Source organism: Molothrus aeneus, chromosome 2, assembly GCF_037042795.1.
Source record: "Molothrus aeneus isolate 106 chromosome 2, BPBGC_Maene_1.0, whole genome shotgun sequence".
Taxonomy (NCBI): domain Eukaryota; kingdom Metazoa; phylum Chordata; class Aves; order Passeriformes; family Icteridae; genus Molothrus; species Molothrus aeneus.
In genome coordinates, this window is record NC_089647.1 from 13,142,836 (window position 1) to 13,166,464 (window position 23,629).

Sequence of the window (23,629 nt, forward strand, 5' to 3'; positions counted from 1 at the left end):
AACATATATATTTCTGGAGCAAATGTAAAAGACTGCTCTTTAAAAGAATATGGTATCAGAAAAATGGTGATGTGGAATGTGGCATGGAATAAATATCCAAGCTCCTCAAGTTCCCCCATGGCTGTATTTATTAGTACCTTGGTTTCCACCAGGTCTTGAGACTATAGTAAAGCTTTACCTGACAGTTAAATAAAGAAATGAGGCTTGGAGTAGCCTCCTGGATGATTGATTACTCTTTGATTCTTATTACAACAAAATGTAAAACCTTGTGTTAAAGTCTTTTCCTTTTTTACATGTAAATTTTGGGTTTTGGTACCATGGGTGTAAAGACCAGAGATGAGGACAAGCCAACTCTTCCTCTGTCAGGGCTCTGGGTGTCCTAAAGGAGCCTTCACCGTGCTCCTCACTGCTGCACTGGAAATTCCACTGCTCCCTCCTCCATAGTACTATACTCAACATTTTTACATTCTCCTTCAGCTTCTTTCTGGACTAGGCAGTCCTGTCATCTTCCTGGTTGTCTTTATGGACTGATAATTTTTGATTTTAGCAGAGTGGACACAGATATTTACCTTTTTCTGAGGCAGGATATGTTCTTTGTGGCTTTTACTGTTTGGTTTTTTTTTTTTATTCTTAGCTATTTTCTTGTGGGAACAGGACATAAAATATTAATATTCACTAAAAAAAATTCAGTTCTGATGATCTTCTTAGGAAAAGCTTTCACAATTCAGGAAATCACATGAAAAATGTTATGTGCTGTACAGATATTTGATATTTAATTTTTTTTGTTTGTTTGTGAGCAATTTTTTGTGGAAAAAAACCCAGTTCAGTTAAGTTTAGGTTGGGAGACTGATATAGAAAACTGATAATCTTCAATTTTCTTTGCCTTTTTTCATATAGCTTTTGATATGACTATTGGAACAAAAAATTCACATCTTGTCTAATTCTTGCTTATTTAGGCTAATTGCATAAAAGTTAATAGCAAATCTATTTTATTGCACTTTTAATTATAATAGTTCTAATGTTAATATCTATGGATAGCACTTTGCTGATAGTTTTTCTTTGCTCAGCTTTTCTTGAATTTTTACAATCAATAGAACAAAATTGCTGTGGCTTTTAGTAAGTTTTGAAGTTATATTCATGGGTAAAATTTGTCACATAAAAAAAAAAACTAGAGACTTAAAGAAAACACCTTTCTGCCTCTTTCCCAGACTCCAGATACCACTCCCTCCTATTGCTGGCCTTCACTCCCCTTATTACCACCACCCATGCAGGTAACAGTCCATTCAGTGAGGTGATGGATAATACAGGGGGCTGGGGTGAGGACACAGTGGTTCTTTTCTGTCATTCCTTCATTTTCACTCTTTTCTTCCACTGCTCCTTCTGCCTAACTCATTTCCTCCTTTTCATTGTGGGTTATCCACAGTCCTTTCAGAATGTGTTTGCTCTCTCATGGGCTCATGCATTGGCCAGAGTCCTGGAGTGTTGCCAATTGTGCCATGGAGCACCTCTTATCACTTTGGCCTTCTTGTCTCTCTCTCTGGCATTCTAAGAGGTGCTACAAACTCCTTCAGCCCTCTCAGTTATGTCCTGCAGTGGCTCCATCCTGACCCAGCTAGAACTGCCTGTATCCGTCACAGCACAACCTCCGAACTCCCTGCCCTGCAACCAGCCCCACTAACAAAACCTTGCTTTTTATATCCAATACACTCAAATATGAGACTATTCTGGGAGGGAAAGCTAAAAGCCTTGATAAAGTCAAGGTAATTGCCATCCACTGTTCTTCTGTTGTACAAAAAACTTATAATTTTATCCTAGAATATGGTGGAGTGAGTCAGACATGACTTACCCTTGTTCTGTGTGTTACAAATCACCTTTTTCTCATTTAATTTCTAGTTTTATGTTCATGTATATTTCTCTCACATTTTCTTTTTTTTTCCCCTTCTTTAATTTTGTCCTCAGGTTTGGGACATAAGGCTGTCATCATCGTGTGATATCCTTATTTAGATTGTTTTCTCTATCTCAATATGTACTTTAGTTCAAAACATAGCAATGTTCAGTTGAAATTTTATACTTGTAGAACAGATTCAGTACATAGAATGAAAACAATAAAAAACTTGAAAATATAAGATTTAAAGTGATAAATTCCCAAATTAATTTACAATCTACTTTATATTTTTCAGCTTTACTTCAAGTAACAATTTCACTTAGCAAAGTTGAGCTCAGTGTGGGTGAATCCAAGTTCTTCACATGCACAGGTATGTATTAATTTTATTTGTAAGTATATAATTTGTGTTAAATTTTGAAATTTTTATGTATTTGCAACTGAAGTAGTTGTTTCAAAATATTAAATTAACATATTATTGTACATTCACATTGACTTGTGAGAATTGTGACAAATATTAAGACTTCACTGGCTTCACATTTCCAGTCTAAGATCTCCTCATTTCACACACTGAATCAGTTTGAATTCTCTATATCAGTACAGGTAATTTGTATCTGTTAGGATGCTTTTGTAGTTAAAAAATTGTCACTTATTTAAACTAAGGAATTAAATCCTCTCCAACTTAATGAGACAAAAAGGAGATTTTTTTTCTGGTGAGGCAGTAATCAGTCAGGAGGATAAGAATTTGCATTTGCAGCTGATTGATATGGATCCTTGATGGTGCTGAGTTGAGATATTCCATTGACAGTGACATATGGCCCAACTACACTGACAGTGCCACTACCTGATGACCTGACTTGTTGATCCAGTCATTGACAGCCTGTTTCTTTCCTATAAGACTTTACACTCTTCTGTGTTTTTTTTTCCCTCTCTTGAAATCCTTTAGCTGCTATTTACCCTGTCTCAAAAGATTGTACATCTGCCTGCAGTTTTGTCCTGCTTTGTCTTTCTTACAACTGGCATAATTTAGCAATTAGCTGACATTGCAGAATCACAGAATCGCTGAGGTGGAAAAGACCTCCAAGACTGCCAAGTCTAAGTTTTGAGTGATCACCACCTTGTCAACTAGAGCATGGCACTAAGTGTCATATCCAGTCATCCCTTGAGCACCTCCAGGGTGATTCCACCATCTTCCTGGGTAGCCAGTGCCTGACAACCCTTTCCATGAAAAAACTCTTCCTGAATTCATTTTAAATTCCTGACACTGCACAGACTGTGCATTGGGTAGGCATACACGTTGCACAATGTCCTTCTAAATGTCTAAATTTGCATCGGTTTTGGTTTTGTTTGTAGCCATTGGTGAGCCTGAGAACATAGATTGGTACAACCCCCAAGGAGAGAAGATTGTTTCCAGTCAGAGGGTGGTTGTTCAGAAGGAAGGTGTCCGCTCACGCCTCACCATTTATAACGCAAACATAGAAGATGCTGGTATATACCGGTGCCAAGCAACAGATGCTAAAGGACAAACTCAAGAAGCTACTGTCGTTTTGGAGATTTATCGTAAGTAAAATGCCATCAATTACCAAACAAAAGACTCTGTTTTAAAAGACACTTGCATAGAGTAAGTAAAGCCTCTCAAAATATCATACCAAGCTCTGAATTTAATCTTCCAAATAATTGCCTCCTGTGCAGTTTAGTAAGTAGACATTATGACAAAGATTTGAATTAATTGGAGGGCTACTTATAACTATTGTAGATTGCTTTTCTCCTGTATTTTAGAATGTCATCTTATGAGGGTTCACTGTCTGCCCCTCAAAGAAATTAGAAAATAGGAGGAAAAAAAATAGATCAGTATAATTTGTATTACGAGTGTGTGTACAGTTTACCAACTACAAAATATTACAAATATGTGCATAAATAAAAGTGCAGGAAGTGAAATATATGACATTTAAAAATGGATTTTTTACTGAATTGTTATTTTAATCTCTGACTTCTGCTCTTCTTGGCCTTATGAATGAATTTTGACATAAGCCATTGAAATTCAGTGTAATAAGTAACCAAAATGGATTTCAATTGCAAGCAACAAGTTGAGGAGTATATTTGAAAAATAAATGCATTCTATTGTAGTATGACATTCTCTGAGAGATTTGAGTAGCTTTTTTCTCAGTGTTGAATAACTCCATTGTATCACATTCTTTAGATCAATCAAAAATAGCTAAAAGCTGTGCATGAAACAAGCACAGGGAAAACGTGAGGCAAGGTCTTTGTTGGTGAAAGATGGGTCATATGCCAGCAGCCCATCAGCTGAGTTAGGATCTAAATTCATTGGAGAACAGGTTTTTTAAATGTGAAAAAATTACAATGAGACAAAAAATACAGAGTAGAATGGTAAAGCGCTGCTTCTGAGAGATACAGATAATTCAGATAACAAAAGACATAGATTAAAAAAAGAAGATTAAAAAAAATCATTTGATAAAACAACCAATAAAAGGGTGGTAGCGATTAGAAGTGATTACATGGTGGCTTGAAACCTCACAATTCAAAGGATTTCAATTTCTCAGGAATTCATTTGTATGCATATAACTGTCAGTTACTCCATTAGTAGAACGCTAAGAAAATTAGAAATCTCTAGAGGCATTCTCATGTGTTAATTTCAATAATTCTGAGGTCAGACAAACCCGCAAACCTACACAAGTAATGTTAAGGCTTGTGGGAACAGACATGTAAAATTTCCTTATTCATATTTGTGATGTAAGAAAAAAGCAGGATTGCTTTTTGGTAGTCTTAGGGCCTGGTTTTTAGGACTCTCAGATGTCTGTGAGAGGTTTTTTCCTGACTTCATACAAATATGTATGAGAGATGTAACAATACATCTGTTCTCCCCCTGCTGTGGGAAGTGTGTGGATTATTTGAGCCTTCACTCACATCAATACAAAACAACAGAGATGAAGCTGCATCTCTGGCCTAAACTCCCCAAAGTTTATTCTGAAATTTAATTGGCCATCTTTGACCTGAGAGACAAAGATGGCCAAGAGGTTGGTTTGTTTATTCTGTGTGCAAGAATTCTTCCAGATTTTTTTTTTTTTGCATGTTAGTCAACTGCATTAGATTTTATATGAGATCGTGGATTAATAGCATCTTGGACTCCTAAAAATACTGGATTTATACAACACATGTGAAAAATCAAATTTGGTTATTTGAGCTTGGAAAAATTAAAAGCCTCGGCAGACCTACAACAATCTTGGTAATTCCTAAAAATTATGATATATTTTCTTATGACCTAAGAGTCATAATAGACCTAATAGTTTCTCACTGGCCTTTTAATGTTGTATTTTAGTCAGCTACTGTTTTTTGCAGTGAGGCAAATATTCCACTTTTCTCGTGAGAATTTTCCAAATTTTAATGTTTTTTATGGAAGAATTAATAGAATAAAAACATGGGGGTTTAATTCAATAACAGAATAATGAGGAATAAAACCCACAAGAGAGTAAATAAACTATCAACATGAATATATAAACCTCTAAGACGTAGAGTTTAAAAAACTGTGTTCTGGAACATTGAAAACAATGAAAATATGTTTATAAAACCTGCAAGATGTATATAAATAAACAAAATTTTGCATGATATAAAAGCATTGTAAAGTAATTTTTACAGGCAGAGTCCAGGATGATTTAAGTCTTATGTGGGAAAATTATGTTATGGAAATAATTCTGTACTATCGCAATAAGTAGATTTAATAGTGGTGTTTATCTTGTTATTGAATATAATTTAATGCTATGTTAAGACTCTTGTGTTTTCTTATTGTGTTTTCTTTTTTTTATTTTTTTCCTTTCAGAAAAGCTCACTTTTCGGGACATAGTGTCTCCACAAGAGTTCAGGCAGGGAGAAGATGCAGAAGTTGTGTGCCGTGTTACGAGTTCACCTGCTCCCATTGTCAGCTGGTTGTATCGGAATGAGGAAGTCACAACTATTGCTGACAGTTAGTATTTTGGTAACTCTTTAAGTTATACATTACAATTAATATTAAACCCTTGTTTTTAAAGAGGTCTTTTTAAACTCCTAGTGGACTTTGTGGTGGATTTTAATGGGGTGTTTTCATTAGCCCGTCAGCTTAAATGTAATTTTACCAGGTTCTGTGATCTGTAGAGAATCTGTGTACAATGGTTTCCTCCATGAGTCTTTTTTTCCAATCAGGAATTTTGTCTGGGTGTAACATGAGTTTCCAAATTCCCAAAAGATTGATGGGACCTCCCTCACAGGATCTCTTCCTGGTGTGCCTGTTCTGTAGGAGTTGAAAATATTTAAAACACACAGAGATAAACTTCACTGCAGACCGAGCTGTGATACTGATCTTACTGACTTTGGGATACTTGCCCAGCTGCTCAGAGAATTCCAGGTGGAGAGGCATTTTGCATTACTGTGAGAGTTTGATTGTTACCCTCTGAGTTACAAGTAACTGGGATATAAGTAATCTGCTGAGGCTGGACTGATAAAGCTTGGATTAAGATAAATCTCACCTTCCCCACATGCAAGTTCTAAGTCTCTGGAGAGGCAATTACCTAGGCAAACAGTATTTTTTCTATTTACCCCCCACAAAAACTTTGAATCATTTTTTTCAGCGCTGTCTCAATAGTCATCTTTTCAAAACAGGAATTTTTTACATTTTCTGGAAATGGAACTAACATTGTAATTAATCAGCGTTTCGAATTTCCCATCCATTTTCCTCTGAATGTAATGAAACTCAGAGTAGCAGTACATATTTAAAATTCTTATTCTGTCAAAATTTATTGTTTTTCTTTATTTCAAAATGAAAGGTTTTTTCGGGGGTTTATGAAGTCAAATAAGCAAATGTGGAACAGTTGTTAGGGAAAAAAAAAAAGCTTGGTTGATATTTCTGGATCCAGTCTTTGGTTCCTCTCCATTGGGAAAGAAAGTTTTGATTACCCTTCTTTCTTATTTAGTATATCCTGTGTCTTCTGTCATCTAGACACAGAGACTAAAAGGAAACAGCAAACTTCTACACTTAGAAAAAAATAGTTGCAATTTATTTATATAAAAATATATATAATTAAACATAGAAAATTTTCAAAAATAAGAACACTGAAAATAAGAATCCGCAATCTAGGACAAATTCATTTGAGGATGATAGAGCTTGAAAAAGTAGAACTGCCTCAAAGATCTTGCTCAAATTTTTTATTGACATTTTAGTTTACAATCAGCCTGTAGGATTAGCAAAGCAGATGAAGCAGCATTTCCTTTCTCCTTCAAAATCATGCACTTTGAAAATGGAGTTTTTAAAATTTTACTGCATAAACTTCTATTTTTTTAACCATTTTCTTTCACAGTGCTAAAAGGTACAATGATAGAAACAAGTTTTTAGTTAAATAGTAGAATACCTCCCTTATTGTTCTGATCTAGAGCAAAATCCAAATACAACTCCAGTCATGTTTAGGAGGTGGCAGTTGTAAATCACATAAAAATAGGACACCATAAACTTTGTGGGTTTTGTTTATGTGGGTTTACAATACAGGTGAAAAACAGCATGCCCACTTTCTTGCAGTGAAGAATTTTTTTCATACCTAGTGAAATAAAAATTATTCTGTTTTATATTAAAATTCCAGATTCAAAATCTACAGTGGATGATCAAATTCTCTCTTATTCTGAAAGATGACTTAAGGCAGGCTTCTAATGAGCCAAATTTGCCCTCCAGATCATTTTGGGCAGGCTGTTGCAATACAGTCCTGCTGCTTCCTCAGTGTAGCAGTGGTATTTATTTTCCACTTCAAATCACTAGCTTGTCCAGTTCAAATTGCAGTACTGGAGATGTGGTGCCATTGCCCTGCAGAGTCCATGTAGGCCATTAAAATTCATTTGTATTAACTAACATGCAAAGGTGATTGCTTGCTTTAAGATGGTTAACATGCTGTGTTTATTTTTTGTTTAGAATATATTACAGAAGAATGGCCAGTTGTATGAGAAAAAGGATTATTAAAAGTCTTGGTCTTCAACATTTTCCAAAAGTTTTGATATTTTATTCAACAGCTCTTTAGTAATGTCCTACTATTAGACAGTATTTTATTGGACATTCTGGCTCAAAGCCTGGTACATATACAGCAAAATTTGCAAACCATGAGCCAAAAATTCCCCCAGATTGGGTTGAGTGGCACTGAAAAGACATAAGCCCTTCCTGTCAGCCACAGCACTTAACATGTGATATGACTGAAGGGGGAGGTCATGTGGCTGACGGTTCCAAATCAGGCATTTGAAGTTGAGGGGGTTTGGTCCAGACAATGCAGTGATGATCTGGAGTAGTGTAATGCCCAGTTACTTCCAGATTCACCAACTCGAATCTGCTTAGTAAAGGGCACAATTTTTTTCAAGATATCCATGGCTCAGTGAACTTCTGATATACTTTTGGGACTATCTACTGCTGTATCCATTTTTCTACAATGAAAGCTGAAAAGTTATCCAGCCAACATTTAGTTTTTGTTTCCTGATACTAAATGAATCCTCATTTTTTCTGTTTTATAAAAATGGAGATCACCTCCAGCCATCCTGTTCATCTCACACATTGCATGCCTGTGGTGAAAAAAACAAACAAACAAAAAAACCAACCAAAAAAGGTTTACCAATGCTTAAAGGTTTAAAGAGGGGCTGGATCTCCCTATTTCAAAACATTTGGAGGCATGGCTCTGAGCAGGTAATTGTGTAGGAACAGAACAGGAAAAGATATATTTTGTATGTGGTAGTGTATGAAATGGCATTAATATTCAAGCATGACTTTAACAAACCAGATATAATTAGCGTAAATATGTTGATAGTGTTAATGTCCTGTGAACTTCTATCAGGTGAAGCATGATTTTCTTTTTTTTTCCATTTCTCTCTTCATTTTATGGTAGAATTCTAGCCACTAATACAGAAGTCATTTGTTTGCTTGTTAAAAATGAAAGTTAAATGCTAAATCTCATAATCCTCCGATACTGAAAGTTGCAAAATAGAGCAAGAGCAACAGCTGAATAACAGGGGTTCGAGTTCTTCAAAACCCACATTCAGTGAATTGCAGAAAGTCATTCTCCTCAGAAGAATGCATTAATATGGACTAGTTTTGGTGGGTTTACCTTGGTGAGCTCCCAGGCACCCACCCAATCTTTCTTTCACTAACCCCCCTCAAGAGGTTGACCTTGGCTCAACCACCTCCTCTGGACAGGAGAGGGAGAATATAATAAAAGGCTCATGGATCAAGATAAGGACATGGAGAAATCGCTTGCCAATTGCCATCATGGGCAAAACAGATTTGAGTCGAGGAAAATATAATTACCAGCATAATCAGAGTAGGATAGTGAGAAATAAAAGTCTTAAATTGCACTTTTCCCCCATACCTTCTTTCTTCTCAGGCTTAACATGATTCCAAACACTTTCTCCTCCTGCTCCTTCCTCCTCAGGGGAGGACTCTTCATGTTCTTCCCCTGCTCCAGCATGGGGACACCTCCACAAACTTCAGCAATGCTTCCAAAAGCCTGCAGTTCTTCTAGAACCATTTCAGTATGGGCATCCCAGCCCTTGCACAAAATCTGCTTTGGCACTGGTTCCTCTCTCTTCACAGGTCCTGGCAAGGAGCCTGCTTCAGCACAGGTTTCCCACAGGGTCACAGCCTCCTTCAGGCATCCACCAGGTCATCCAGGGGCTGCAGGTGGAACTCTGCTCCCCTGTGGACCTGATGGGTTGCAGGGGCACAGCTGCCTCTCTATGGTGTGCACCATGGCCTGCCAGGGAATCTCTGCTCTGACACCTCCTCTTCCTCCCTCTTCACTGACCTGGCAGTCTTCAGGGTGGTTCTGCTCAAGTCTTCTCCCTCCTCCCCTGGCTGCAATTGCTGTTGCACATTAATTTTCCCTTTCTTAAATCAGTTATCCCAAAGCTGCTGATGGCCTTGGCCAGGGGCAGGTCCTTCTTAGAGCCTGCTGGCAGTGGCTCTCTAGGACATGGGTGAAACTTCTGGAAGCTTCTCAAAGAAGCCACTTCTGTATCCCCCACAAAGTCTTGCCAAAAAAACTAAAAGACAACAAGATAACAGGAGAAAATGAGACAAAAAGTATGTTGAGATTAAGACAGGGTGAGCGCTCACCGGCATTAGCAAAATGGGTTTGACGGAGGGGAAAATTAATTAAATTTATTTCAAGTTAAATAGTGTTGAATGGTGAAACACAAAGACAAAATTAAAGCAATATCTCCCCTCTCCTTTTTCTCAGACTTTACTCTTTCCTTGCTGACTCCTCTACCTCACCCACCCCAAGCAATGCAGGAAGATTGGGGAATGGAGCCTGTGGTCAGTCTGTGACATTTCCAGTGTGGATCCTTTCTCTGCAGTTCATGATTAATTTGCTGTAGCATAGGATCTTCCATGGATTACTAAGGAGATATCTGATCCTTGAGGCCAACAGATCAACACATAAACCCAATACTAGTTCAGAGACAAGGGAGAGGAAAAATTAAATTCAGGTCCAGTTTACTCCTGAAGATTACAATTTTGCTGCTGCATGTGCAGAAAAGCCTGTACATGGTTTTCTTTCAGAGCCTGATTTTACAGTGTCCTTCAGCTCCACAAAATGTCTACTAAATTTCAGTTTATGCTGGCCTGCTGGCCTTTTCAGAAGATAGAGTGCTTTCTTTTTTTGGTTTATGTCTTTGTTGCCATTTCTGTGAAGTGTTAGAGGGTGGTGAAAGATATCATTGACCAAGAGTGAATAAAGAAAGGAACCCGAGGAAGGAAGAAGGGCAAGCAAGCTGAAAATCATTAAACATTGGGCTGCAGAATGAGTACAAAGACAGATGGTCTAGATAGAGAGGGAAACAGCATTTTGTTGCCTATGTTATTAAAAATTGATCAATTTAATTTTTGAGTCTTTTTTTTTTCCATTTAATCCTTTTGTTCTTCTGTGTAAATGCTCATGAGTATTCCACTCCTTTTGCAATAAATTGTTATTTAACTTACAGTTGATTACTCCTTGGAGTAAGTAGGAAATTATGGATGGAAAGTCCAGATTGAATTCTAGGAATTTCAATGTGCTTTGGAATGAAGAAACCCCAAACTTCTCAGCCTACATTTTCTTTTTAAATGTACAAATGTTTTGTCAATGAGTATTCTGACTGTGCAGAGAAAGTACTTAAATATTTATAATTTAAGTTAGTGTTCCTCATGTTGTCTTGATTTCTTTGATTTATGCCACTTGATCTCTTATTTTTCTTTCTAGATCGATTTGCGATATTAGCAAACAATAATCTCCAAATTCTTAAGATCAATAAAAGTGATGAAGGAGTTTACAGATGTGAAGGAAGAGTGGAAGCAAGAGGAGAAATTGACTTTCGGGACATAATTGTTATTGTGAATGGTAAGGAGTAAAGTTGACCATTTGACTTCTTTCTTTATTTGATTATTATGGCCTATTTCAACATGTATCAACTTCTAAAAAAACCTTAGTAAACTGGTTAATATAATTGTCACATCTGTTTCATATTGGTTTCCCATTAATATAATTCCTTCATATTAAAAAAACAAACCTACTATACTGTGTAAATAGAATTCGTTGAATTTCATAATATCAGTAAATATAAATATGTAAAGCATAGATCATTATTATTCATCATTTATAGTACAATAATTATTTCAAGACTTGAATTTCAGATTATAATAGTTCAGTTCAGTCTATTTTTCAGTTTTTTGTCATTTACTCTTAAAAAAAGCACACTTGATTTTTCATAATTATTCGCCTTCACTGTGTAATATACTTTATGAGCTGTCCCAAAAGTCACAGATACATTTTATTACAGTGTCAGTTACAGATTTTTTCAAATTTTATTTTTGTGAGGGATAAAATATGTGAGGAGTTACCTGAAAATTTGCATTGTACGTTTTATCAGTTTATAATAGACCTCTAAGAGGGAAAATCAATGAATTGAGGCAAGAGGGAGCATTTCACTCAACCTCTCTTAACCTCTGCATTGACCTGGTGAAAGATAACTATCTCTTCATATATTGCCTGGAAAGGACACCGTTCATAAAGGGCATTTTTTATCTCTGCAGTCTGTTTAATGTCAGCTTTTCAGTGAAATTCTTCCACAGTGTGTCTTGGGTTCAGAGCTTTAAATGCTGTGCCCTTGACTGGTCCTTCCCAGCAAACCCCAGTAAACACAAATCATTATGGAAGGTGAAGGCACAGCTAGTTTCAGCAGGAGGAGCAGATTCTGCCACAGGTATTTCTTAGTCCACACTGTCAAGCAGCAACATCTGAGGCAGAATTCTCTAGATTATTGTAGGTGGTACATTCTGGTCCTACATTACCATGACTTGTGGTTATGTACAATTCCAACAGTGAATCTGGCAGCATTTAAAATGCCAAATGAGATTTTCCTCTGCTTCTATTTATGTACAGGGATATGAACCCACCTTCTGATTAACTTTCATCTCTATTTATATGCAGTTGAGCAGAGACAGTCTGTATTTAACCTAAACCATTGGTTTGCAAACCATGGTCAGACTTCACATTAGTTTTTGCTGAATCATAAAAAAATAATCTGGTCCTTCTTATATTTATTATGACTCTAGGCAAGAATTTTAACACTCATCTCTAAACTTCAGTCTTGGGAGGAGAAGGAGCTGCCAAATAAGTGATTATGACATGGTTGGTCATGTAGAGTGACATCAATTAAGAGCTATTTCCTGCTTCATTTATAGTAATAAGTAGGTTTGCCTACATAAAGTTGAAGGGATAAAATTTGATCCAAAAAAGCTTTTAGAGTAATATTAAAAAGCAGCAAAAAATTGTAGTGTTTTAATATTAAAATGCAGAAAAAAAATTGTATTTTTTTTTGGTGAAAAAAAAGCCTATAAATGAACTGGATTCAAAAACAAAAACAAAACAAAAAAAAAAAAGAGAAGGATCAGTCTATAGGCCACCAAAAGCTACATGGCCATATTTCCATATTTTCACTGCATCTTCTTTTCTAAAAGAGAAAGAAGAAATACTTTAGAGGATAATCTGAGCTTGCAATAAAAAGAAAATATTATTATGAACGTATTTGTATGTAAAAGTTATTCAGCTTTAGAGCTTTACTGTTTATTTAATCATCTTGTTATAGTCACTGTAGAATCTACAGGAATATGAAAAATCTATGCTAAAAATATTTCTATAATAAGAATCACAGAATGAGGTGAACTGGAAGGGACCCACAAGGAGCATTGAGTCCAATGAAAAAGTTGTCCTGGTTTCAACTAAACCAGGATAGAAGTATGTAAGGTCTCTGAAGCAGGATAAACTGTAACAAAAGAACTAAGGGGTACTTTATGAAATCTGGCATACCATGGTAAATATAGTAGATTTTGTTTTTTTTAATTAAAGTTTGCATATGAACAGTTTGCAAATTTACTCAAAAATAATTAAATCTTGCAGCAAAGTTTGATATCAGGGTAATTTCTAATGTATGGAAATCCTTGGAGGGTTATAATGGGTAAGAAGTTGACAGCTAGATTATCTCTTAGAAATCTGATGTTTATGTTTCTTTTCTGCTTTCAATGCTAAAATTTTTTTAGCATTTCTTTTCTAGTTGTATTTACAGTGAGATCTGAACGTCACGGTTTTCTGTGATTGCAAATGGTTGATATAGAGGAGAATGAAAAAATTCAAGTCCTCCTGTAAACAAAGGTTTCTTTTATTTGTTCTTTTGTCTCTCTTTGGTTTTCCTTATTCTTTTTTTAAAATTATTTTTCCCTAATGTACTACTTAGATTTACTTTTTGCTATCTGAGAAATTCCATAAATTAAATAGTCATCCTGATCTCACTGAAATTAATGAAAGAGAGCTATTTACACAGTTATATGGGACTGAGGTCTGCCACTCTGCTTTAAATATGAAATGAGAGAGATTTACCACCATACCTTCATTTCGCTTTTCGTCTTGTAGCTTTACACTTTAGATCCAACCTCGGTACATAGAAGCATAAAAACAGATTTATTCCTTGAAAAATTACGAACAAAATAAAATTTTACTTTTCAAAAGAGAAAATAATATTTCATTTTATTGTCATTGCAGTATCTCTTGGAAGATTGAAGCACTTAGTAAATACTTAAGTAATGCACTGAACCGTCCTGTAGTCCTGTAGTTCTTAGTGGTGAACAGTGAAGATCCTTTTAGCAAAGAATTATCTCCTCATGTTCCCAGCTGTTTTCAAGGTCCAGACATTAGAATGCATTGCAAAATAGCTAAAATGCATTAAAAGCTTTCTAAGTAGCATTGTGTGGGGTTTTTTTATTGGAGATGGATAAATTCCCGTTGCACAGCAGAAGGGTTTTGTGTGCTGAGTAATGGCCCATGCAATTTCAGATAGGAAAGAAGTGATCTGTGAAACACTATGAAACACACCATTAAAAAATGTGAAAAGTACATAAAAACACACAGTTACTTATCATTGATAATTCTGGTACATGATTTTATATTAATTTGATATATTTAAGATTCAGAAGTGAAAAGGCTTCTGAAATATTTGGTAGAGAGCCACAACAGTTGGTTTTCAAGAGTGGGTGAGAAAAATCTGTTGGAATGCAATGGAACACTAAAAACAAATTTGTTGGGGTTGCCTGTTTCATCTTTTCACTAGTAAAGAGTAAAGATAAAAAGGATAACTGAGTCACTCTGTCATCTCCCAGGATGTTCTTGCTAGCTGACCTCTATTTTGTGAAGCTCTAACCTTTTCCCTTTCCTCTCACTTTCTGTGGCATTCATTCTTCTCCACATATCAACTTCCATCCAACCTGTTTGGATTGTTTTTATTTGTATGTTTCGTAGAATCACAGAATAGTTTGGATTGGAGGGAATTTAAAGACCATCTAGTTTCAAACACCTGCCATGGGCAGGGACATCTGCTGTACCCAGTTCCTCAGACCTCCACCCAATTTGGCCTTGAACATTTCATATTTGCATGTTAATTAATAGAAGAAGATATATAAACAGATATGTTAAATATCATCCCATGAGTTATTCTGTGTCAAATATTATTGCTATTTTTTCGGTTGGGTAGAGGTTCTTTGTGAATTCTTACGATTTTACAACAGTTAAAAATGTTATTATTTGATTATTATTAATGTTTTAAATGTTATTTTTTAATAATTATTTAATCCCATCAAGAAAAGAAAACCTTTTTAACTATTAGAACAAAATTAAATTCTTGGAAATACAAATGGATTGCATCCATTGGTTGCACATTGCATTGGTGCATCCATTGCATTGCATTTGCCCTTTGGAAGCTGGTGATATTCCTGCCTGGGAAGTATGCTGGGGCTCAATAAAAGGATTGAATATGCACAATCGAGACTCCTGTGTACTGATTCCTCTTTTAGAAACATTTTCCAGCATCAGGACATAGTTTTGTGTCTTATGTTTTTATTGCCTTATATGTGTTAGGTGTAATTTCAGTCATCTTAGAGTGTTCTGTAAGAAAATTAAAGAACCCCTGAAAAAGACTTCCAAAAATCTATTCTATTTAAAAAAAAAGGTTATAAATTTCCTGATAATATTAAAAATCTTGAATTTAACAAAAGTGAAGAAATACTACTAACAATAATTCACATGGTAACTTGATCCCTAATTGTAAGCCTAAATTCCCAAGTTAGCAAAGGATCCTGTGTTTTAAATTTCTCCAGGAACACCTAAAATATTTTAGTTTTCATTCATTGGAAATGTTTTATTTTTCAGTCCCCCCTACAATCATTCTACTGCAGAAATCCTTCAATGCCACGGCAGATCGAGGAGAGTCAATAACTCTGTTCTGCAGAGCCACTGGATCACCTCCCCCTGAGATCACTTGGTACAGGTGAGTTCAGCCGAGCTCTCCACATCACAGCACATCGTTTTAATGTGTCCCAATCTTCTAGCACAGTCCATTAAGCTGTGCCAGCTTAATTTCTCCACTGAATTTTAAGATAATTTTCTGTCCGTTTCTATTCTCACTGCTAAGGCTGGATTAAGCATTAATGTGTGAACAGACTCACACAAATTCAATTGCACTCAGGTTGCCAGCAAGTGAGGTAAATGTATAAAGTAACAAAAACACCATATTGTCATTATTTCTTCAGATGTGAGGGGAAAAGGAATAAGTCCATATCTCAAAAACAGTACAAGAACAATCTAACAATGACTTCTGCTCATAAATGCACAGATACGCATTTATGTAATAAATTAGTATCCAGTAAAGGTCAGCAATACTAATAAAAAAAGGTAGCACTTTCCACATTTGTAAAAATAGATTTTAACCTTAACTCTCTATTTCAATGAGATTCAGAAAAAGGTACAAATTTAGACACTTGTAGGATCCAGGAATGTGTCATTGAATAAGTTTCAATGTAACTTGATATAATTTTATCAATATAAAATACTTTGAAAGTGGAATTGCTTTTAAATCTCATGTGTGTTTTTTTCATTATATCAATGACATGAGCATAGTATAGCTATGTCATTCGGGAACACTTACCCTATAACATTTGTAAAAATTTAAATATCTATTTACTCTGTATTCTTTCAATTTCAACAAAGATATGCATCATTCCTAGAATGTAAAGTATCTCAATACCTCAAACCAGTGCACATTTCTATTTTAGACCAGAATAATTTGCATCTACTTATATTATTTCAAGTGGATTAAAAGGTCATTCCATTTTCAAAATGGGCATAGAAGTGATTTTCATCAATTCTTCACCTCCTTTGGAACATTTGAACAATGTTAGATTAAGTTTCTCTCCTTTGATATCTTAATCTTGTTATGCCATAGGTCAGTTGTGAAGTTGAATTTTTCTCTCATGTAATTTGAATCTCAGGAGATGTAAATAAATAGAAAGCAAAGTTAATTCCTTAATGTGGCTTAGAATACAAAATTTAGTAAAGAGGAGGAAAAATAAACCCAAAATATGTATAGCCCAAATCAAAGAACTGATATTAAATTCAGATCCTATTATTTTTATTTGATGTCTTTGAAGTACTTTTTTAAATGTCTCTCCTATCTGACCAAAATTCATACGAGTTGCCTGAAATCTGCTGTCCTAAATGGCTTTGGTGTATGACAACAAGCATCATGGTATATATTAAGATTACATAAATTTCCACCATTTGTGGATATCTCCATTAACAGTTGTGGGATTTTTTCCACGTTTTATAAATACTATAGTATGCACACAGGCGAAGTGTCTTAGAGAGACACTTATTTCTGTGTACACTGATCAGAGCCCACTGAAGGATTTCTCTTTGGTTAGACAGCCCTTGAGGAGCTAAATTTTTAAACCGTTCATTACATATCTTTTGTAATGATTTTCCAGAAGCTTTTAAGGTTTGTGGACTGGATATTGAATCATACATGTGCAAACTTCTGTTCTATTTCTCTTTCAGAAACTATCTCATAATGAGGAATATTGGCTAAAGTACCTCCCTTCCCTTTTGATGTTTTATTTTTTCCCTTTTGATTCTCTTTTAATTTAATCTGATTAAGGTGTAAATTCTTGTCAGTAAAAAATGTTCTTGTTTTTTTTTTATTTGCTGACACTGAGATTTTGTAAAATGATCCATCAAAAAAACATTTATCCCTGGGAAAAGATGTTATTAGTGATACACAAGCAGGGAAAAAATGGGGAAAGAGAATTCCTTCTATTTTTAGAGAAAGCAAACAATACTAAATGGTCTTCCAGTCCTAAATTTCTGCATCAAATTTCTGAAATCTCTGTCCTAAAATTTTCTGGTCCATGATTTCATAATCAGCTGATCTCTTCTCCTGTCCTTGGTCTTATCTAAAAAGTATGTCAAGATAAAGACCTTGGTTTTCTACAATAGTTCAGACAGGGGTTTTTTAGTAATAAGCCTGAGCATAGGAAAACCTGGTCAACATATTTTTTCTTGATTTTGAGAAAGATATAGAAAGCATTTTCAGTGAGTGTTAGGGAAGTTTATCTAAACTAATTTATCTAATCATAATATGCTTGTCATCCACTGAAAAGCTAATTGAATATATTTTTCAAAATAGCAAAATATTCCCTATCTGGTTCTGTTAATATTCTTTTTGATGTTGAAAGTAAGTTGGTACTAAGCTCAGTTTTACTGTGTTTCAGTTTTAATAAACAAGTGGAATTATGTCTTGAATTTGATAAAGTTTTACTAGTGCTTTTGTAAGGATTATAATTATTGGTCACAGCAAATCAAGGGAATTGTGTTCAGTTTTAAACCCAACCTCACCTTTTATCTCTGTGAGTTCAGTCAATTTTTTTAATTTGTCTCAGGTTAAACATTTTTAAAATGGGGAGGTGTAATAAAGCGATTTGATGGAAGCCTGTTTTCTGAATTCTCTGATTAGCTAGGTATAGCTAATGGCCTCAGAGACATGGTGTTAGATATTCTGACAGAAAATCATAATTATAGCTTTTCCTGATGTCTCATTGGAAAACATTCTGAAGTATATTCAGTCTCCTGGGGAGCTGTGGAAAAGTACGGACAAAAAGGGTGGTAAATGATTTTTTACTCCATTCTGCTGCAGGATTTTGTCTTCATGGTGTAAAAGGTATATCCATACTTGTTAAGGTGGTTCATGAAGACTGAGGACTTGTGTTTACACATTTCCATGTTCTTCTGCCTTTGTTGCCTTTTAAAATGGGCTCTCACACCAATATTCAGTCATTCAGTCAAATGAAGTTTCTTTATTAAGGCCTGCAGAATCTGGATCTATTCAAAGCTAGTCTTACAGTCGACTACTATTTTAGTCAACTAAAAACTAAATTATCCCAATTTTTACTGACCTTGTTTCCTTTTTGGTTTCCAATTAACTGATTTTAACAGATCAGCTTCAGATAGGCCATGAAAAATATCTGTATTCTTAAAATCAGATGACACTACTATTGAAGGGACTCATATCTCAGTGTGTTGACTGTAAGCAAGATGGTGGACAAAAGAATAGTCTCAAGCTTTTAGCTCTTTAAGACACTAGCTAATGTGGTGCAGTTGAACTATTTATGTTGATGATTATTATTTCCAGGTGCTGATGATATTTAGATTTGATCGATTTAAAATGGATGCATCTGAATTAACATGTCAGTTTTTCTCCAAAAATCCTTTAGTGCACTTATAAAAAATAGTCACTTTGAAATACCTTGTCAAGAAGAAAGGTCATCAAAGTTTAGTTGCTGTTCTATTTCATATATGTATATATTTGGTTAATATTTCATGGACTAAAAGGATCTAATTAATTCTGCATTGAACTGGGATCTCTGTTGAAGCTGATATTACATCAATGTAAATTATAAACTTAAGAGAGGCAATACACTAATGGAATTAAATTATCCAGGAGTGAAAGATAATGATCCTAATGTAACTACAGGTCATGAACTGGAAATCTTTACTTGTGTGAATAGTCCTACTGAAAACATTGTTTATAGCTGTGGAGATAATTTACACTGCTAAAGTCTAGCTGGATCAATTTCCTGGTCTTTGCTGACAGGATTTAGGATTATCTTATAAAAGAAATAATCCACTTTAAGTATACTATTCATGTTTTCCTATTACCCAATATCAGCATCAATATGAATCTCTCTGCTCTCTAGAGGGTCCAGGGAAATGCTCATAATCTCATTTCTGCTGAGAAACTGCTACAGATATCAATGATGGTGAAAACAACTACCTGGAATTACTTCTAACCTTTATACATGCTTTTGTCTCCTAAAAATATCACTAGGGGCTTTTTAGTTGTTTGGGATATTTCATTGTTGTTCGTTTCTTTGTTTGTTGTTGTGTAGTGAGTTTGGGTGGCTTTTTCTGTTTGTTCTGGTTCTGGTTAGGTTTGATTTTCTGTGAGACTATCTAATATGGAAAATTAGGCCTTTCCTGTTCTGTAAAACAGTTTCTGTGATTTTCTTTGGAAAGGAAATGAACAAGTATCATAATAATGTCTTGATGTTGGTAACTAAGTGGATTATAATTATTTACAAAAAAATGTTGGTACTAAGTGCAAACTATATAGAAATCAGGGTAGTCCTGCTAACAGTTATGATTCTCCCAAGAAAAAAACAGTATTCTCATTTTTAGAGAAAATATTATTTAGGAAAATATGAAATATATATAGTTGCCATTATATGAGAATGAAATTGAAATAATTTTTCTTCAAATATTGAAAAAAAATTAATGTCCTAAACTGGGAATATTGAATAGAATAGAATGTTTGAGTAATGTCCTCTTGAAAAAGCATCTGTGTGTAGGCCAAGGTGGCCAAATGAACAGGTCAAGCCTCAATCAGCCCTCAGAATTGCTTGCAGATTTTATTATTTCTGCACCATCTGGTCACAGCTCATTCTAACATCTGGAGACATGCCTGCTTGCTAGGTTGTGGCTAGCCAACAACAACTGAGAGGAAATAATTTGGATGGGTTCTTGATGTGCCAATAGGTTCTACGTGAATGTAATTTAATTTTTTTATAAGTTACTATATTGTTACTACTATGTTTTTAATAGTTTCTCGCATACAATATATAACCAATTTCCTTATGCCCTCCCTTGAGTGTAAGCCATACATAAGAATCCTATTCACAACCATTTTTCTAACATTTGGACAATATTAAACATTTAAGGATAAAGGTATTATAATATTTTTATATGTGTGTGTGTATATATATATATACCTGACAATTACATTGTTAATTAAATTATTAATTTAATTGTGATTAAATTATTAATTAATTGTGATTAAATTGTTAATTAAATTGTGATTTTTGAAGCTGGTGTAATAGTAATCTCTTCCCTCAAATATTATTTTCAGCCTATTGATACTTCTATAGCACGTTGTTAAAGGAACTTAGTGGCAGATTTATACTTTTTTTTTTTTTTTAGGAATGGTAAACTTATTGAAGAAAATGAAAAATATGTCCTGAGAGGAAGCAATACACAACTAACAATAAGAGATATAAAAAATATCGATGCGGGTCCTTATATCTGTAATGCTAAAAACAAAGCAGGAAATGACAAAAAACAGACAGTCCTTCAAGTTTTTGGTAAGTACTGCATAATATGGTCCATCTTTCCTTTTAAAATGTAAACAGTAAGGAAATAGGTTTTCAATCACAATTTTCATTTCTGCAAGGTGCCTACTGATGCAGCAAAGTGCTTTCTGTATGATTTTACAATTTCTTTTGTCCCTGTTGGCTGTTTAAACCTTTACACCTGAACTTCATTTTGAAAAGGTTATCTTCAGCATTTGCTTTTCTACTATTCACATGCAGGATACAATGGAGTGTTAAATAGTTAATTCACCCTGGTTTTAATTTAGAAGTTGACTGCTTGCAAGAAAACCAAGAGGAGAAAGGGGGAAGTTCTGAAAGGGGGAAAAGCAGGTTGTCTTCACTTGTAAGCAGTGAGGGTTTTTAGTAAGGCAATGCCATGCAGAGATCTTCCTAATTTTTTTTTTCAATTTATCTTTCTTGACATCTATTTTTTAGGTGTACTATTGCAGATACAGTCACAACAATGTTGTATGTGCTGAGCTTCAAAGGATAAAAGTAATAACCTCAAAACCCTTATTTCTCTTTCTATGTTCCACCACCCCAACTTTGCTAATGATTCCCTCCTTTAAATAGAACTGATAATTTATTTGAGGTTTTCTTGAGATATAACCTAGTGAGAGTGGGTATTCTTAAGAATGTAGAAAACATCCCTCAGAATCACTGTGCAAAACAAAAAGGCTGTAACTTACTTATGAAAAACCTACAAAAATGAATGTGTTGGGGTTTAAATATATATATAAAATAATATATAGCAAAATTATCTTTCTCTATAATTCAATGAACATATTATATATATTTACATTAAATATAGCTTGTATTATAGAGAAAGATAATTTCTATTTGAACAGTTAAATGTCATACTTAAGACAGAGGAAATTATTTCCCAGTTTAAAAGAAATCAAATATTTAGGATTTAACACTATTCCGAGCTAAAGCTAATAATAATTTACGAAAGTGAAAGAGTTCTAATGGGAGAGAGGAATCTGATAATTGACATTGAAGAGGGTGGTTGTTGGGCTGTATAATGCTGGCATTTGGGGCCTGGGAGCCTGAGGCTGAAGCCATGGTGTCAGGTGAACGTGGCTGAGTTCCCACACATCCCACTGTCTCCTCTTTGAGAAACTCTTTATGCTGGGTTGTCTCCAGCTCTGCACTCCGGGTGGATTCCATTGGGCTGTGGTTTTGAGGTACTTGAGAGTTATTCTCAATTTCCTTTCAAAGGAAAGATTAAATAAAATCTTAAATTTTATCCCAGCCTCAAGAAATACAGCATCTTGGTTTGGAAAACTGAAATATTTCATTCAACTCTATTTCCAAACTTAAAAAAAAAAAAAGGAAGGAATAGAAATTGCTTTCTAATTTTGATATTAATTTAGGGAAATTTCAGTCAGAAATAACTGTGTGTGTTATACAAGTAATTTTAAGTGTTCCTGAGCTTGATTTAATTCCTTGCCTAGAGCAAGGAAACTTTTTAATGAAAGGGATAGGGAAAAGGAGACTCCAAACTAAGAGAGAGGATTTCCTGATTATATTTTTCATCCTTTAGCAACCATTTTTCTGGGGGCTCCATGGGAATTCTGGGGACTCCAAAATCCTACTGTTTTAATGGATACAATGAGTTGGTTAAATCCATTATGAACCTATACATCCTTAATGTTTCCATGACATACTAAACTCCTAAATTTCTTAGGTATTTTCTTTCTTACATGGAAAATACTTTCTTATGTTTAAGTTTCCACAGAATTCCTCTAGAATTCTCTAGAGTGTCTCCCACATTTCTGCCCCAAGAGGTTATAGCTAATTTGTAACAGACTTTAATGTCTCCTGCAATAAACTGCACTTTTATCTCTTTCACATAGATTATATACAGTCATACATACAGCCAACAACTACTTATCTTTTTTCCATTAAATGTGTTAAAAAAGTGTCAGTCTGAAAATGACGAGGCAGATGGCTGGTTATTATAGCTAAATAGTACCCAAACAACTTGTTTATGTTAAATTGACCTATTAAATTGCATTTTTCTCTCTCACCTCATTAGCTTATTTGTCTCACATGTCTGCTATCTTTAATTTTAATTTACAATGCAAACTCCTTAGGGCAACAACTACTGTTTCTACAACACGGCTCTGGCAGTGTTAAAACTCATAATAACAGTAATATAACCATAATGCAATAAAAATGATAGTAACATTATAGAATTCACTACTTAAACTTTCTAGAGCACAGGACTTTTGTATAGACATGCTCATTTCAGTGTCATGTAATAACTACCTATTTAGTTTCCATGCATGACCTAGATTCTTTAGTTTAACTTTGGATTTTCTTTCAGTATCAATGCTAAACCCCCTTTTTTATTCTGATATAAAATGCTTACTCTGACAGTTTTTCTGCAGCTCTGATATATGTGTAGAAACCTATAGGCACATACCCTGCCTTCCCCAGTTCATCTGTATCGGTGCTTTGTTCTAAAAAGAGAGAAAAAACCCTGGTTTTCTCAGTCTTTGTTGTTATGATTTGATCATCTCTGTCTGTTCTCCTCTTATCTGCCATAGCTTTTTTTTTTTTTTTTGTATCATTAGCATTTACTACCTAAAAGATCTTATCTATTAATGCTTAGAACTTGTGCTGAGGTTTTTAATTCAAATTCATTTATGTTTACTACTGAACAGCTT

The 23,629-nt window shown here is 34.7% G+C and overlaps 1 protein-coding gene across 2 annotated transcripts in view; it reads left to right on the plus strand.

The window, feature by feature from the left end:
- The window catches only part of NCAM2 (neural cell adhesion molecule 2), a 271,664-nt gene that overhangs the window by 131,710 nt on the left and 116,325 nt on the right, over positions 1-23,629 (plus strand). For both annotated transcript variants that reach the window (XM_066571936.1, XM_066571937.1), the window contains exons 2-7: positions 2,181-2,255; positions 3,236-3,442; positions 5,718-5,861; positions 11,134-11,271; positions 15,628-15,745; positions 20,785-20,945. In XM_066571936.1, coding sequence (XP_066428033.1) covers positions 2,181-2,255; positions 3,236-3,442; positions 5,718-5,861; positions 11,134-11,271; positions 15,628-15,745; positions 20,785-20,945 — 843 coding nt within the window. The remainder of the gene's footprint in view (positions 1-2,180; positions 2,256-3,235; positions 3,443-5,717; positions 5,862-11,133; positions 11,272-15,627; positions 15,746-20,784; positions 20,946-23,629) is intronic.